This window comes from Plectropomus leopardus, chromosome 6 (genome assembly GCF_008729295.1).
Source record: "Plectropomus leopardus isolate mb chromosome 6, YSFRI_Pleo_2.0, whole genome shotgun sequence".
In the NCBI taxonomy this organism is placed as follows: Eukaryota; Metazoa; Chordata; class Actinopteri; order Perciformes; family Serranidae; genus Plectropomus; species Plectropomus leopardus.
Genome location: NC_056468.1, coordinates 19,691,230 through 19,710,171, shown reverse-complemented (window position 1 = coordinate 19,710,171; position 18,942 = coordinate 19,691,230). Strand labels below are relative to the sequence as shown.

At 39.5% G+C, this 18,942-nt stretch overlaps 1 protein-coding gene across 1 annotated transcript in view; it reads right to left on the bottom strand.

Moving 5' to 3' along the window:
- pcsk5b (proprotein convertase subtilisin/kexin type 5b) overlaps nt 1-17,667 on the bottom strand; it is a 70,291-nt gene extending 52,624 nt beyond the window's left edge. Inside the window, exons 1-6 of the mRNA XM_042487824.1 lie at nt 17,620-17,667; nt 10,885-11,037; nt 8,959-9,102; nt 7,164-7,240; nt 1,687-1,775; nt 83-255 (exon numbers count right to left, since the gene is read on the bottom strand). Coding sequence (XP_042343758.1) covers nt 83-255; nt 1,687-1,775; nt 7,164-7,240; nt 8,959-9,102; nt 10,885-11,037; nt 17,620-17,667 — 684 coding nt within the window. The remainder of the gene's footprint in view (nt 1-82; nt 256-1,686; nt 1,776-7,163; nt 7,241-8,958; nt 9,103-10,884; nt 11,038-17,619) is intronic.
- Nucleotides 17,668-18,942: the final 1,275 nt, after the last annotated feature.

The following is an 18,942-nucleotide window of genomic DNA, read 5'->3' as shown; positions in this document are numbered from 1 at the left end:
AGTCTGAGCTGAGTAATGAAGCACACGTTCATTTGTACATTGATCAGTATGTAAATTTGTATTCATGCATGCATGTGCCCACCATGCGGATGCCATTCTCGAAGGCCTGTCTGGCCAGAGACGCCGGTCCATCCACAGTCTTTCCATCGTCATCAGGTCCCCAGCTGGCGCTGTAGATGTCAATGTGCTGAGGCTGGAGACTCAAAGACTTGGCCTCCACCATATCTGTTACATCGCCATCCAGCATTCGCACACCTAATGCACAGACACAGAGATAATACAGGCACTAGTTTAATCTGTGTCCTATGGATTTCCACAGAACTGGCTGTTGATCAATATGCATTAAGCCAGTCCAGCTGCTTAATGTCCTGTCATCATAACCATAATGAACTAAACACAGGAAAATCATCCCATTAATTAGGCTAATCTATACAATAATTAGCAAGTATTTCCATGTCAGCTTACATAACACCTGGTTTTTATTAGAAAAACTCTGTATCTTCAAGCAATAGAAGTTACATTTTAAAAGGTATACTGCTCAGGATTTTCCTAAAAAAATATATATTTAGGCTCATCTTAACATTGTCATCACTTACGATCCACTAGAAGAGTGTGGCGTTGTATTATCTGCAAAGACTCTGCCCCCTGCCTGTATTTTAAAATTATTTTCTGTGTTTGCGATGTTCCTGTACACAGCGCCCAGGTGACCTTTGCAAACAGTTACCGACACTGTATACCTTTCATAAAATGTTTTTAGTCCTTTAACATACAAATTTCTGCAACAATATCGATATATGATTACACAATCATCAGCCCCCATATAGATTTTAGTAGTTATGTTCTTAGGAATGCAAGTTTGCAGAGGCAGTCAGATATCACCAAGATGGCATCTCGATTTTGTGTGGGAAAAAAAGCACATGACCAATGAGAGCAAAGACTAATGTAATTTTAGTGAAAGCTGTAGTTGGTAACTTTTATTAAAAAAAAATACTTTTTTCATATTTGCTGCATCTTTTTATTCACACAGCACTAAATAAGACAGATAATCTGAAAAACATAATTTTCTCTGTTGCCTGTAGCGCTTCTACTTGGCTTACAACAAGGGAATATAAAAAAAAAACAATCAGAGTCAAGGAGTCTCTAAAGCAGCCATCAAACATGTCAATCACTGCTCGTGATCTGCAGCCAAACTGTCAAACGAGGCAGCACTGATAAAAAAAAACAATATTTTGTGACTATAATGCCTGTTTCATGTGTCCGGTGTTTTTGGAAACATAATTCAGTGTACATTTTAGCTGTAAAATGAGAAAGTATGTGACCCAGCAGGTGGACGGTTCTTGATACTTTGCACAAACTCTCATTTCACAGCTAAACAGTACACGAAAATGTTGGAGGAAAGAAATAGGCAAAGCAGTAACAGAATCGTGATTCATATTTGATCAGCTCTGCCAAGTTTGACAGTTTGACCAAAGTTCACAAGCAGTGACTGACATGATTGACGACTCTGTAAGAGCGAATACCATTTGAGGCAGCAGGAGGAGGACATGATTTTTTACAAAGATAATCTGTCATGCGTTTTTCTTTCAGATATGAAATGGCTAACTTCATAAAATTTACTGACTGTATCTGTAAACCAGGTTGGGGGAATAATTCTGTAGTTTCAGTTACCAGACGAATGTCACTTACCTCCTATTCTTGCATTGTAGGCGATTCCCACAATGCAGTGGGAGTTGTTTGCGGCTGCAGCAACTTCGCCCGCACACCGTGTCCCGTGTCTAAGGAAAGAGCGGGAAAGCACAGCTCAGTACACAAATCTAGAGCACACGTGTATACACAAGCAGGAGAGCACACACAAACTACCAGATAAACACGCAGCTTTTGAAGTGGAAAGCAAGGACACGTACACGTAAACACACATTTTCACGGATAAATGTGTATATATTCCTGCTGATGCAGTCCTAAACAAAACTGTTTAAGAGTATTAAGTGTTACAAATGTAGCAAACACTATAAATATTTCTACAATCCTTGCTGTTTCCCCTTATCAGATGACGGGAGAAGAGGTAGACTGACATTTGTAATGCTGTCAGGACAAATATGTGTATAGTTCCTTAATGCCAATCTTCCCGAGGAGCAAAAACACACACACAGAGGCACAGTTTGGACCTTTTGACATTTCCTGAGAACAGCATACACACACACACACACACACACACATAGCTGAAACAATGTCCAATATTGTGATAAGTTAGACAACTCACACTACTTTTAGCAACAAAACATACGCATATGCTACGCACACACGCACACACACACACACACACACACACACACACACAAACACACCAGGGTAACATTCCACCAGTGGTGACAATCAGCCCGGGTCAGCAACCAGCGTAAACAAACATAAGTATGTTTGCGTCCGCCGCCTCCTCAAAAACACCACTTTCTGGATCGGCACAAACACACTCGCACACACACGCACCTCCTGCAGAGAACATCTGCATCACAACACCCCCCGGAAACAGCTCTGACCGCTGCCATGGAAACCCAGCATCTAGCTATCCAAACCCCCAGGGAAGACATGGGGAAGTTTTAAAGTCCAGGGAAGCACTCAGACTGAGGAAAATCTGTTTCACAGTAACTTGATGATTTCAGGTTAACATTACCAACATGATCAAAGATTCCAAAAATATATATACTGAAGCATCACCATCCACACTTACCTACGGTGTAAACTGCAACATCCATGCCTGGCAGCTCCATCACGAAAGGCCACTCCTCATCTCTTTCTACTACTATTAAATCAAATAAAAACACTCATGTCTCTCACTTAACTTTTCTTCACCCTCATGTCCTCCACTGCCCTCTACACTATTGCAATACGAAACAAAAGCATAGTAAAATGAACAACATACTCCTCAAGGTTTTAAGCTCTTTCCTTCAACTTATCATAAGTGTTTTCTTTAAAAATAACTTTAGGTCAACCTTGCTTCTGCGCTGCTACCACAGTATAAAAGCCACGCAGGGAAAAGGATTTCTATATCAACAAATTATAGAAAGTTGTAGCCTTTTTACAGCAGCACAACCAAGTGTAAAACTATTGTTACCACCTTGCAGTTGTGTGCCTCCGCAAACTAATCAAGTTGCAGTTACATGTCTGTAAAAAATGTGGATGCATCACACATATTTTCCCCCTGGCAGCACAGATCAATAAGTACAGTTTCAAGTTGGGCACCCAAGATTAGTGTCATCAATTCAGTATTTGACCAAATGTCTACCATTATGTTCCTGACTTGTGATGCTGACTCATGACCAGAAAAATGTTTTTAGCAGAACATTATGATGTCACAGTAAAGTTGAGCTTTGACCTTTTAGAAATAAAATGTCATCACTTCATCATTACATCCTACTAGACATCTGTTTAAAGTTCTGCGATAATTAGTGTAACCTTGATCTTTGACCTTAAACCAACAACTTCTTATCAATATATTTTTGAGTCCAAGTGGACGTTTGTGCCAAATTTAAAGAAATTACCTCAAGGGGTTCCTGAGATACTGTGTTCACAAGAATGAGGCGGATGCAAGGTCACAGTGACCTTTGACCACCAAATTCTAATTAGTTCATTTTTGGGTCCAAGTGGACCTTTGTGTTAAATTTGAGAAAACTCTCTGAGGGCCAGCTCACCTGGTGTAGCGGATGCCCCATGTAGAAAGGCTGCGTCCTTGCTGCAGTGGCCGTGGGTTCGATTTCAATCCACAGCCCTTTTCTACATCATCTCCTCTCTCTCTCCCCCTTTTAACACTAAAGCTTTCCTGCCAAATAAAGGTGAATACACCAAAAAATATTCTGGATTAAAAAAAATGTATTTCTCTCTTTTTCCCTGATGGTCTTATTAAGTTGCTAAATTTGTTGTTAATTGCCTTTTAGACACTGACAACAAGGTTCTGAATAGTCACTCAATCTATTAAGACAGAGCAAATAGTGTTAATGAGCGATCTGGAAGGTGGGCGCGACAAGACGCCTTCCTGCGACCATGGGTTGGGACGGTGTTATCAACGGTAATCGTCATATGAGCGCAATACAGAGCTGCAGCGATTAGCTAGCCATTGAAATACACACATATGGACTCACATGCACCAACACGGACTTACATGCACTAACACGCATGCAGTTCAGACAGCAACACACACAATGTCTGAACACATCTGATTACTCATGTTGAAGATATTGGACTTTAACAAGATTTTGGTGTTCCTTATTTGTGAGATACCAGAGCCTCATTATTATGTTTTAAACTGAAAATACACAGCAAAGATTTTTCAATCTGTTTTAAGTTAATTTCCAATTTAGATGTGAAAGTCTGTATCAAAGAGGAAGCCTTCTTTTCATCCTCTGTAGAGAATGAATGACCTTACAAGTTAACAGAAAAGTTAACACAAATTAAACTGTGAGGGTTAAAGTGAAACATATTAAAAGGCTGCAAATCAGTGATAGGCCCCTTTGTCACAGTTAATGAGCCAAACTGCTGGCTGCCTCTTTCACAACGCTTCAACAGTCTTCACTCAGTTCACTTCACTCCACTAATCCATAAAATCGTCTGTCTGGCCGTCTTTCCAGTCTTTGTGTTTGCCTGTATTTTCCATTTTCTACACATCTGTGTCACAGTCACTCAGGGATCTGTCTGTGTTTCATCCAGAACCATATGATGTTTGTGTAACAGATAATAGTCTCTTGGAACAATACACACTCAAACACAGTAATCATTCAAATTTAAACACATACTTTTTCACTTTCGGAAAGTTTCAAAGGATGCAGCCACTTCAGCCCACATTTAACTCTCTTTGGTTCACATCAATTTTATTAGAGCTTTGTGATTTGCATTTTCTTTAAGTGGCAGGTTAACATTTACAGGCTTACTATCATTTCAGATTCTGAAAATCCAATATTTGCCCTTCTTAATTTTTAGTGTGTGTCTTCTGTTTTTTTAAGAGTAATAAAGATAGTTAAAGGTCTTGCATGTAGGATTTGGTGGCACTCATGGATGTATATAAAGAGCTGAATACAGCAATGGAGGCAGGGTCCCATACATTCCTATGAAAGTTGCTCAGTGGCACATGACGCCAAGAAAATTCAGCTGCAGCATATGAAATTACCTGGATGATCAAAACTGCTTCCACACTGTTTGACCCACTGAGAAGGTGCACCCAAGACTTCCACCAACCAAGCCAGCCACTCGGGTTTAGCACTCTGCTAACTTGAATGGAATAAAATGATTCAACAGAGTTACTCTTCTAGACTTCCCAAATGTTATCAGACTGAACTGATCAAATTCTGATGATGAAAACAATAATTTTGTGGGGGTTATGATGCTCCAAAAAATGTATCCACTGATTCCTCGGCATCTCTTATGACATGTAAGTCTATTGGGAAAAGTCTTTTGGGCCCACAGAGCATCATGTGACAGATGTAATTCCACTGTTTCGCCACTACAAATATTCTCCTCAAAGCTGCAGCACACTTCCTGGGCCCAGTGGCATGTAGCGGTGAGGCTGCAGATTGTAACCGACTGAAACTTCTCCCTGTATGCAAACCGTAAAGAACTAGGGCAGCCTACACAAAAACACAATGCAAATGGCACCACCTACAGCTAGTGTTCGATTTGTTTATTCTGGGCTACTGTAGAAACAACCTAACAGATGCTGTGGAAGAGAACCAACTCTGTATGTAGATTTAAACGGCTCATTCCAAGGTAACGAAAACACAACAATTCTTATTTTCAGGTAATTCAAAACTAATGAAACAAAATTATGAATTTTTAATTCCATATTTGCCAATATATCACTCTAAATCCTACACACTAGACTAGAGGTGGTTATAAAAAAAATCAATTTGCAAGAAGTTGAAGAGCTTTGTCAATTCTTCCGTGTTTCATAGGACACACATCTACAAATTCTGTAGATGTGCAATCTGCTCGTGGAGAAATCTGAAAGTCCCAGAGCACAAACACTACATTACAAAACTGTCAGGACACCCTGTGACCACTTTCTGTCATTTTAACAAAAGGACATCTGAGTCAGACATAACAGGAGTTTCCACAATTTGATTTGTCATACTGTCCTTTTAAATCTGCAGAGGGTAGGATGGAGTATCTGTGGACAGTATTGTAAAAGTCTGGAGACAAAAGAGACTTCAAATGTGCTTTTTTTCCCCTCCTGCTTACATTCAAAGCACAGCTGTTAGCACCATTTGTACACACAGACAACAACAGGTTAAAATCCACAAGGATTACATCATTCTTGTTGCTATACAACACATAGTTTGACAACAATCCACAGTCTGCCAGATGTAGCTAAAGTTAGTGTTATTCCTCAGAAATCTAACAGCCTGTGTGTTTCAGCCTTTCGGGTATGATGACCAATTGTAACTTGGCGGAAAAACTCAACAACCTCTCAAATCTATTCCATGAGACTCCCAACTCCCATGGGAGACGTGACCTCCATGTTTTGATTAAACTAAAATTAACTCTGGTTTGTAAATCCCATAGGATAATTTGTTGGACAAAGAATAGTAATATGAAAAGTCAAAGAGGGAGGACCAGATTTCTGTCCACACACACAATATCGCAGGCAGCTATGAATTCAGCCTTAAATGGAGACCAGCTCATTAAGCTGCATCTGTAGGCCTCATGTCTCTTTAAAACAATGCATTACCAGCAGGGACTGAGACACTGCCAAGGCATTTGGGCTGCTGCAGCCAAACACACACACACCAAAAATCACTCACTAAGCCAAACTGGCACAAGACAAGTGCCTGGACAAGCGAGCCTCTCTTTTTTTCTTTCTTACACACTCACACTTGCATGTGCACTTGCACACATATACACACACCAATTCTTCCAAACAGAAAAACCACAACCCACCCACAAATGTCACAATCAAATACAATAATGTAATTCATCGCACCCACAACAAGGTCAGGGCTCAGCAAACACAAACATATTGAGGCAAAGAGCTTCTTGTGAAAATCAATACGGAAAACACACAGAAGAGCATTTGGCTGACTGTGACCCCAAAACACTAAAAGCCACACCCTATTTGCTACCTGAACAATGTTGCAACTTTTCAGATAAAGTTTCTCTCTGGTATAGATTGTTTTTCTTACTTGTTCTCGTTGGTTGCGTCGTATCGAGGCATGGGATCCATATCGTTGCCGTTGACATCAAAGCTGGCTTGAGGGTCCTGCAGAAGACACAGAGGTCAAAGCAAGTACATCAAACACCAAAGTTGCAATAATGATCAGGGGAGAGAAAACATCCAACAGGTAAATCCAATCGAAAGATACGTTGTGTGTGTGTGTGTGTGTGTGTGTGTGTGCGCGCGCATGTGTCTAAGTAATAGACCTGTAGAACATCAAGAAGCCTCTCTAACCCAATCAAACAGTTCACATTAGCATCACACACAACAGTTTTGTAAATCGAATGCAATCACAGCAAACTCAATCTGCTGCACCACTCACCCTTCGGCATAAACAAATCCAGGCATTAAGAGTAGCTAATAACAGCAGCACAGGCACTGTCAAACAGGGTGTGAATCATTTTATCTGCACAGTTGATTGATGGCCTTACCTGCCGCCTCAGGCCAAGAAGTTGCTCTAACTCTCTAGCCCTGGTCTGACTGAGGTAGACATACCTCGGCATGCACATAAAGTATGTAACCACAGACAAATAAACCCATACACACTGCATACCTGCACACCCACAGGTTTGAGGAAGCTTTCCTACGAAATGTAATCCATGACACATGATTATCTGATTCAAATTACCGGCAGTATCACAGTCTAGTTGATTAACTGACTTCTGGTAAGTGAATTATTTGCTCTCTGTAATATGGCTTAGTTACATGCAACAATTATTTTCTACATATATATTAAAAAATATATACCCTTTTCTAGGGCTGTACCAAAAAGTTCAAAGCTTCATTCATAACATTGACATTCAAATTCTGAATCAGCTTTGTTAAGTGGAAAAGGTCTAAGTTTATTGAAAAAAGCTTTAGCTTCCTAAAGTCCAAAAGTCAAAATGTATTGAAAAAAGACAAATGTCTTCATTTCCGAAATCTATAACATGTTTTTAATCTTCTTAAATTCCTGCTCCAATCCATATTTGCTGGAATTTAGCCTTTCAAAAACAACATTTTCGCTCCTATTTGCCACGCACAAAGGGAAGCACACACATAGTACTGACATGGCGTAGTGGTAAATTGCATTAAGTCATTAACGAAACCTGATGTAATAAAAACTTTTTTTTTTTTTTTTAAATCCCACTTAATGAAATGAATCCTTTAATTCTGACTGATGGGGGGCACGTATTCAAAACTTCATCCAAAGACCTCAAAAGAAGCTTTGATTATAAAACAAAGAAATAAAAATAACAAAAAATGACAGCTCCAGTTAAATAGAAAAACAGCTTAGTAAGTATAATCTGATAGATCTCATGAAGATAATTTACAAAAGGAAAACGGAGAAAATTGAAAAGCTTTACAACCTCAGAGGGAAATTTCTGTCGTTACACGGAAAGATTACATTGATTAATACTAATTCCTCAGCTCATTTATCTCTTAATGGCTCTTCCCTCCTCAGAGGCATCAATCTTTAAATGTTTTGGGGAAAAAAGATATTTGGTACAGCCCTGGCTTTTCGCACAAAAATGATACATTTCTAATCACACAGCTGTGATGCTGTTAAGTATGTGACATATTAATGCTTAATCAGGCACACTGATAGCACATATACACACATATACTTCTATAACTATAACCTCACACACAGACTTATACAAGGATAAACACTTTTTTTTAACACTTTCACTGACAACTGAAGACTTTAACAAGCACAAATAGACACACACTGCTGCTCATAGCTGCCCTACACGCGCAATAGCGCATACATACACACTCACGTAGTTCTGAAAGAGGTCTGGGTGGTTTCTCTCAATGCCGTCATCTAGTATTGTCACCACCACGTCTTTACCCGTGTAGCCCCTCTTCCATGCTCCCATGATGTTCATGTCCGACTGGCAGTTATGGACGTCATCGTTACAGTGCTGGAGAGATGGTGGCAGGGAGTGATAAAGGAGAGAGGAGGTGATTAAGGAGAGAGGAGGAAAACTAAACAAACACATAAGCACCTTGCAGATGCACAACTTAAACTTAACCAGTGTGCCCAAATAATGAAGTTTTCCACTTAACTCACAGCAAGTGTGAGCATTTTTCATCTCGAGACAGTTGCACATAAACATGTCCAAACAAGTTAAAGTCAGAATTCAAAGGGTTTCAAATTGTTAATGCAATCTCAGATGCTTGGTTAAACCATAACATCTCATGTGTTACTTAAAGGGGAACTACACTCATTTTCAAAAATCATACGTTTTTCCTAAGGTCTATGATGGTCCAAAAACATAAGAAAATATGAAACTCTTTCCAAAATCCAAAAGCTAGAGATTTAAAACTAACACTTGTGATGTCATAAATAATAAAGCCTGGAGCTTCTCCATAGACAAAGTTGATGCAAGTATAAATCAACAAAAAAATAACATTCTGTGGCTTCACAAAATCAGTCTCCCATTCATTGTCTGTGGTTTCTGGCTTTGAGAGAGAGTAGCTCATGTTCACAAATACTGACTGAACTTTCCCCGGGCATTGAAATGACATGCTGGATTTCTTCATTTAGGCGGTATTCCCCTTTATTCTTACTCAGCTGGTTCTCAACCAGTCACAACACATGTTACTTCGAACACTTCAATATCCTTTACTGCAACTATGTGCCACAAGTGATCATTTTTTTGCATGCGAAAATGGACATTCAGATACCTAAAATACATATTTGATAAATGATTTTTAAGCTAATTTTTCATCCGTCTTCTTGCTACAGATTCAAACTTCTTATAAGCCTTTAAAATCCAACTTATGTCTGACAATGTTTATAGTTTCAATGTGATTCAAACTCCTGTCTAAGTCACTGATAGTGCTTAATCTCATGTCTCTTTATTTCTTTTAAATCAGATACAAAAAAAAGACAGGGAAACTGACAAAAACATTTCACTGACCAAAATGTTTAAGGCTATATCAAGTACTAAGAAACAATCAGAGTAATCTTTTATTTCTAAGTAAACCTGAAACACACTGAGGTCAGAGAGTTCTGTCCTACAGCTAAAACAATATGTTTAAACCCTCTGGTCAAAGTATGAGGAGTTATCTTCATTAAGTTAATAATTGACAGATCAGAGGACACTGAACCACACATACAAGCACACAAATACATAACGAAAAGAGCAATGATCTGAGGGTGTAAACACTCGTGATAAGCCTGCAAATCAATATGAATTCCACCGTGCTGTGTGAGTGTGCATGTTTCTGTGTGTGCACTGCCAGTCCCACAGGAATGATTTTCAAACGCAGGAAATCCAAGACATGTTCATTTCCACCTGTGTGGACTTTCCTGTGACAAAAACTTACCAGTAAACACTGAATGTTTTATCTTGCCCTTACAGTATCTCTTTACAAATTACAGAAAGCCCAAAATGTCATCACTATGGCTCTTCTGTTCTTTCATTCATTAAAACACACACACACAAATCCCTCAACTCCGCTGACCCTGCAGTAATTAGGATCATGCCATGACCTCAGCTTACCTTTGACCCACAAACTGTATAAATGTGGGCAAAGAAAAGCACAAACAATTCTCTGAGAAAAATAGACCAAAACAGCAAAGATGACCCTAAGTTACACTGGGATCTATTTGTCTGGGATCATCCTGGTTTTGGTGCATTTAACATGCAAACAAAACAAGAGAGAAATTCTCTGGTATGAGTATACAGTGTACTCACAATGTACCACATACTGCTCCACTTGGCGTCATTGTAGAAAATGTTGTTCTGGGCCGGGTTGCTGTGGGCGGGGCTTGTCAGAGAAAGGGGCGGGGACGGCTTGTAATCCCTCTTGATCCTCCTCTTCACCACCTGCTGCTGAATCCACTCCACCTGAAACACACAAATACACGAAATAGAGCATAAAATGAGAAGGCATCCAATAATACCACACAGCAGCAGAATTACTTCACACATACAACAATCTGTCAACAGGTGGAATTTCAACAAGGGTCCTTTGAAATGATGGTTCATGGTAACATAATCTTCAGGAAAACACAGAGAGAGCTGTATCTTCCATAAAAAGTGAACATACAGTGACTATATTTCCTCCTCTTTGCTTTATATGATGAATTCTCACACACACGCATACATGCACACACACACACACACACACACACACACACACACACACACAGATATAAACCAAAGAATAGATATGGCTAGTACTGTATACTGTGGTGCTCAACCAGCACAGAAAGACAAAACATTAAGAGGTGCAGCAGCAGAGAATTGAATTTTTGTTAAGAATGAGCCATGATCCTAGATATTTTTTTTAACTGTAGGAGGAAACAATACTGAAGAGAATAGCACTTTCCTGCTTATAAAGGTGATATTTATTTCGCAAAAAAAAAACATTGTCAGAGATGACAATGCTCAGCTGTTTTCAGCCATATGGGTCGTTTGTAAATTTAGCACTTTGTACTTGTGCTCAACCCATTTAAATATAGCAAGGCTGAGCAAATAAAGACTACTTAGTAAAAAAGAAAAAAACACAGAGAAATTATTGCAAATGAAGTACACATCATACACCTGTGTTTAAAAAGTAAAGTATTTCAGTGCTGGAAAGATTGTCTTTTAATAAAACGGGGCTATCTATGCAGCAGAAATATGTAAATACTTAAATACTTAAAATTGGTGCTACATGAGAAAACAGAGAAAAGCAGCTGTGGCATTCACTTTTGCTCAAGAGGTAAAAAAAAAACAAAAAAAAAAACCTACAACTACCAAAATGCACTGCGACCCACTCGAGCAATAAATGCTCACATTGGTCAGTGACCTAATGCAAACTGCAAAGCTGGTTTTCTACATAAAACAATAATAAATAATACTACTACTACTACTACTACTACTACTACTACTACTACTACTACTAATAATAATAATAATAATAATAATAATAATAATAATAATAATAATAATAAAATCCATTATTTACAAAGTAATTTGACAACCAAAGCAAAAGCAGAAACAGAGGCAATACAACAACAGAGAGCCAAACGGTCTTACTGAACACAAGCAAGACAAAACTAGGGGAAAGTCAGGATAAAATTAAAATGAGAGGACAAATAATGCAAGATGCAGGATGCATAATGTCAATATAAAATAATACACATAAAATGACCCAAAACAACAAAAGCAAATTAAAGCAATAAAACCCTGAATAAAAAGAAATAATACATAAAATAAATGAAAGTATGTCAACCGACTGCTGTAACAAACACTCACATTACAGTTAAAAACAGTGAGCTAAAATATATTTCTGAAAAAATATTTAAGTAGAGGAATGGGCTCAGTGACAGAATTTTGGTTCATAGTTCATCAGCACTGCTTAGTTTTACGGTTTGATCTCAGTATTTTTAACTCCATTTTTACAATATACCAAACACTGTGGCATCCATCTCCTGTTCACAAATTCTTAAAAACTTAAAAAATTTCACTTAAATATATTTTCTGAAGGCGTTTCAGGTGGGAAAGCAATACAGTAAGAGAATCTTGGTTTATGTTTCATCAGCACTGCCTATTTTTACTGCTTCATCTGTGTTTGGTCTGATTTTGAGAGAGTGACTCGCTCTTGATATGCTTCTTACTCTTTTTGTCTGTGGTGGCAGGCATATGAAAATGTAGAAAATGATGTAGAATCTGTAGTTTAAGCAACAGCCTAAGAGCCAGCAGATTTAGCGGCTTAGCGGGGAGAGCTTGGCACTGGTAAGATGAAGGGAAGTTTACCTCAGTTCATTTACAAACACTACCCACATCATTGTGATACAAAGCCGGCTGTAAATCTGCCATGTATCCCTTTAAGAAGTATCACCAGAATCTTGACATTTTATCCTCATAGCCATCTCAAACTTACACTTTCTATTCATTCCAGCGTCAGCCTACAAGAGTCTGGCAGCGGACTGATTTTTTTCTCTCTCCATCAGGTAATTTCTCCCTGTCTGCAGAATGGACAGACTGATTCGCTCACATATGCACCGAAGACTTAAACGTCTCTCAGGTAACATCAATCTCTCAAATGTTATGGGCTCGCTTCAAGGCGCAAGGCATTCCTTGGCAGGAATCTCGCTCCGCTTTCAGACGGAATTTTCCGATTTCAAAATCAGCATTGTTGGATCTGAACAGGAGGGCTAGACCCACCCGCTTGGCCCTGGTCAACTCTTTTTAAAACCCTGAAAATCTAGTGTTTAGTCTAGCCGTAGTCCTGCAGACCTCATCTGTCTAAAACAACTCCAAGAGGAGTTTACGAGTAAGACAATGACAAAAACACAGAAAATGAAATATTAGCATAAAACTGGCATAGTACATACGCATAATAATCATATGTCAAGCTGTATGAGAGCATCCTGAGATGTAAATATTTCTGTAGTGAATGACTGATGGATGATTGTGTGACAGCTTACACAGACTACTGATGGATCCTCCAGGAAGCAGCATGTCCGGATGAAATGTTGTGAAGCTAATGCTTATTTATACAGCAAATAATGTGTACTCCTCAACAAACGATCAACACGCCATCTACTTTGAGTGTCTACGCATTATGTACAGAGAGAGAGAAACTCTGCCCCTGACAGATCAATCAATAGAAGAATTTCACTCTGAAAACTGTGTTTTGTTGCTCAGTTGGCCAGATCCAGAAGTCTGAGGCTTTAGTGAACAATGTCCGACTGCAAAGACATTTCTCCACATCAATACAGCTCCAGCAGAACGAGAGGAGAGGCGAGAAAAGCTGACATAATGACTGCGGAGTGATTATCTGGTCTCATGCACTGAAATAATGTGCCAGGCTCTCCAGAGAGTTGGAGAGGGAGGCAACGAGACAAGATAAGACGAGAGAAGGAGAGGTGATAAAGAGCTGAAGAGAACAAGTCCCAGGAGAGTCAATAAAAAAAGACGGAGCTGGAAGAGAAGGGAAGTGAAAACAAATAGCAAGTGAGAACGAAAGACAGCAATTGAAGGGAGGATGATTGATTTTATAAATAACACTGATTTAATAACTCAAGTATGTAGCTCTTTATATATCGTGAAGGAGTGAGAGCAGAAAAACAATTCTGTAAGCGACGTCCTTTAATATCTCAAGAGCGTAGACCTCCCTTTTAAAGAATAAGGGAGAAAAAGAAATAGCAAACCGGGGAGAGACAAAGAGTAAAAAACACAGTGAGACAGTTAGTTTTAGCCTGGTGCTCCTCCGTCTGCCGAGGTCTCACCTCATTTCACTCCAAGTTCTGTCAGGACCATCAGCTTCAAAGCAACCGTTTACACACGCCATTAGCCTCAAAACAACACTGTCATCAGGAATTGCACGCGTGTGTGTCCGTGCAAAGGCACTGGTGTGTCACTACAATTTGCATACATTACCACAGCATCAACCTCAATCTTTGATCAGCAGTGTAACTCCTAACTCCTCTTGTCTGTAACTTGGTAATTCAAGGGAGGTCTGACGATGAATGCATCGCTGCCTCTCATCTCGTCACCAATCCTCTCCACCATTAATTCCTCCAGAGACTGACGAGACGGAGCAAATACTTTACAGATGGCGAAAAAGGGAATGATTTTGCTGAAGTTGGATCCCAATTAGTGTGTAGTTCACCTCAGATGTCTCCAATAAGACTCAAGAACTTTAAGGGTTTCAGCACACTTTGCTGAAGTTGCCTAATGAACAAAGATATCAGCCGACGAACCTCAAGTTTCATGCATCTGCGTTTTGGCAGTATCCACTCCACTTAAGTGTCCTTGTGCAAGACACTGAATCCATTCCACCTCTGTCAGGTACTGCTGTGTAGCAGAGGAGGACCTCAACCCTCCCTAAGGAATGATTAGTATAGCAATTTAGGATCTTTGAAGTATCAGGCATCATTATTGCTATATATACCTACACACCGACTTAGTGCAGTGAATAAAAAAGGGTCAAAAAGTACCTTTAATGTATTGTTTTATCTGCAGGAGCAGAAACTCTGAAGTGTTCATCTACTTTATGCAGTTTGGTCCAGATAATAATTGGTTTGCTGTCTGTGCTCTCTCCAGCTTTCGTGACACTTTCTGAAAAATGAACTGTTCAACCAAAAAATGACTCTCTTTTCAGGTTTTTCATCTGATTATTTTCAAAGGTCTGTGGGCTGAAAAGAATTCTGAATGCTGTGACAAAAATGAGATAGATAGAAATGTTGAATATTAAATCTGTAAAGCAGAAATATGTTGTCAGTCTCCATCTAAAGTAGTCTGAAACAGATTCGGCAGTTCTGTAGTGGTAGATGCTGTAAGAATCTCCCATGGATCATCAGCGTCGTCATTTTCACACCTCTCATTCTCACAACTGCACATTTTCTGTTTCAGAAGTACAAGAAGAGGGAAACCACTTCCAAATCCAAAAGAAATTATTTAAGCCAACCGTGACCAACAATATCAATATGAGTACAAATGCAGAGGAAAAGTAAATAAATCCAGAGGTTTCATTGGGAATGTGGAGGATGCTGACATTAATATATCTCAACCACTCTGCCGGTGTTAACATACAAACACACACACACACACATATATATATATATATATATATATATATATATATATATGTAATATATATATATATATATATATATATATTTTCACACACACACACACGTAGACACAACTCAGTTCCTAAACTGCATAGAGGGTTAATAATCTACTTGTATTGATTTTTCCTGCAACATAAATCTTCTTCAAAAAGAGCAGTCTGATGATTACAGTGGAAACACTGTGTGGCTGTAACATATACATACATACATATAGTACCAAACAAAAGAAAAGTGTATCCACTAAAATACTGCAGCTGAAAGGCACATGCGTTTTACTGCCCCGTGTCCTCTGTTATATTAATTGTGTGTAATGATTAATCTCTGCCACTATTAGTAAAAAAAAAAATCTTTTCTGCATTTCAAGAGGTTCCCTACTTTTTATCTTCATACTGCTTCTGCTAACATGCTGCTGAGGCAGTATGAAGCTAACCCTTTTCCCACCAAAATTAGCACATGTATGGGGGGGTTGTTAAAGCAAGGAGACCTGTTAAAAACCAATCATCACTAGACCAGTCTCTGTCTCTGCAGTAGACAAATATGTCGCCTTACTGTTTTTTGTTTTGTTTTGTTTTTCTGGTGTGTCGAGTCGACATCATGGATGGCCAGGAAACAAGTGGCAACCATTGAGGCTAAAAACTTCCTATGGCCACTTGCGGCTGGCTCTGAAATGGAGTCATTGACCCCCATGTTAAAATGTCAAACTTTACAGCAGAAGTAAACATGGTTACAGTCTGGTACCAAAAAACAGTTTGATCGCCATAGCTAATTTCAACATTTATGACAGCTGAAGGGGAAGTTGACTCTTTAAGTGACTCCCACGTTTACTTTTTTTTGAGACATAAAGTTCTGCATCTTTAAGAGCGAGGCCACATCATCACAGTCCATGAGTCAGAACCACCACCCAGTCCTCCAAAGCGACAGCCTCTCAATCGAATACGGTCACTTCTGCCTCCCAAGAAACAAGATGGCAACAGCTATAATGCCAAACCTGTGGCTTCAAAATGCTTCAAATTGGGTGACATTAAAGCAGCTACGTCCATTATTCTATATAGTCTACGGCAGAAAAACAGGTTAGTAAATCTATTTTTTTTACTTCTCTTACTCAATCTCTCTCTCTAACTTTGTGCCAACTATATTTTGAAAAATGTTTAAATGCTGCTTGGAAGAAGACTAAAGGAATTTGTGGCGGCCCATTGTTGCATCATGCCAGCAAAGGGGCTAAACTTTGTACCCAGGTTGGAGACGGTAAATACCTGTGACTACTGCAGTCATTTGTCTCTAGATTTCATCAACTATAACCTTTTCCATTAAACAGACTTCAAAAGCCAGATGTTACTAGGTGTTAGTGTTTGGGGTTTTTTTTTGTCCAGTGAGAAAGGATGGCTTTGTCTTTCTGTGCATGGCTTTATTTAAAAATAAAGCTTTTGTCCTCTATTTGCAGCATGACCCGAGGCAGACAAATGGTATCCAACTGTTTTTCTAAAGCAATCAGGGCCAGTGTCCTTCTTTGTTGTCCCTGCTAAGAATCACTCACTGGTAACAGCCTGCAGTTATCCAAATCACTTGTATCACGTTTGCCAATCCTATCCAAACAAAGACAATATTGCCCTCTATTATTGCCTGTAAAACTTGCCCATGTATCGCTGCCTTTGTTTCAGTGCCAATCTGCTGGCATGCTCTGAGGCATGACGATTGGATCTGCTCCATTTTTTTAACTCCAGCACTGTGGAGCAGAGGAATGATCTGCTCGCACCTGTACCTCTCCGTCACCTTTTTTTTTTCTTTTCTCCCACTCTGACTCCCTCTCCCACCTCACTCTTTTACTTTTCTCATCTCTCTCCCTCATCTGCTTCATTCTCACTGTCTCTCCTTCGCTGCGTTTCAGGTCTTCTTCTCCGCAGATGCCCATTTTTCTTTGAGATTGCCTGTCTGTCTCTCTCGTTCCTATTCCAACCCCCTTCCTCCTCCTTTCTCTCTCATTCGCTCTCTGTGTAAGGGTTTGCAGGTGGCTCTTGCTGGCTGGGTCAGTAACCAGGGGAAACTGGGGAAGAGTTCACTTCAATAGAACAAATGGGAACAAATTGATCCACTTTCACTGCTGTTTTTTTTTTTGTTTTGTTTTGTTTTTTTTTTTAGTTGCAAGCAAAAGAACTGAAAGCTGTGAGTTTTAAAAAAGGTCAAAGGCGAGTGTAGCACAACACCCATAACAGCCTTTGGACTGACACGAGAAGCCAGTTCTTCTGCTCTCTTAAGCAATTCAGAGCCTCAGCCCAAACACAGCACACAGTCGCACAACTTTTCACAGACGGTTTGAGCCCCGTGGTGCTGCTCTGGCCAGCTGTAGGTGCTCCTCTCAGGGCGTCGACTCCTTAATGGTTCATCTGTTAAATAAATCCAAGGCGAAAACAGATTGAGGAGTCTATGGCAGAATGTCCCACAAGCATCCTGGCTTTATGGAAATCTGTACCTGGGACTGTTTGGAGTCTCAAAGTAACTGTGCGGATGCAAATTACCCCTAAGGTCCTGACAGGTACACAAGCTCCGTCTGTGTTGTCTCCTTTATGCTGCGACTGTCCTTGTCTTCCACACATGTTCATGAATACAGTGATCTCTAAAGGCAGTTAGATGATTAAAAAAATCTACAAGCCATAGCGTACAAATATTGAGAAGACTTATTTTAACTGTTTAATAATTGGATTTGAGCTAATTCGAGCACATTTACTATGTGGTGAAATATTTTCCACATGTGGCACGACTTCTAGAAGCTGCAACTCATAAATATCACAAAACACTGAAATTTCATTTCATCGTCACAGCCATTTTGTATTTCACTGTATTCCGGCGAGGATTCAGCTGTGGACCACACCTGGCTCTCAGTTTTCCTGCACATGTCTGGATAAATGACTCTGAGTAAACAAGAGTCTTGCTAAGTGAAACCGTCTGGAAACACCATGCTCCTGCAACAGAACGCCGTGGACAGACAGTGGCAGAGGCGTTCAGTTTCCCTCTTCTAGTCTCTGCAAAAACTTCAAATAGTCATTATCAAAGGAGGAACAACCACTGAAGTAGTCTAATTGTTGTTTACAGTAAACTTGATATAGCTGGAAATAGATTTCAAACAAAGCGGACTGAGTACAATGGAACACATTTCCCACCAAAAACTAACAACAGTGCAGAGCTACAA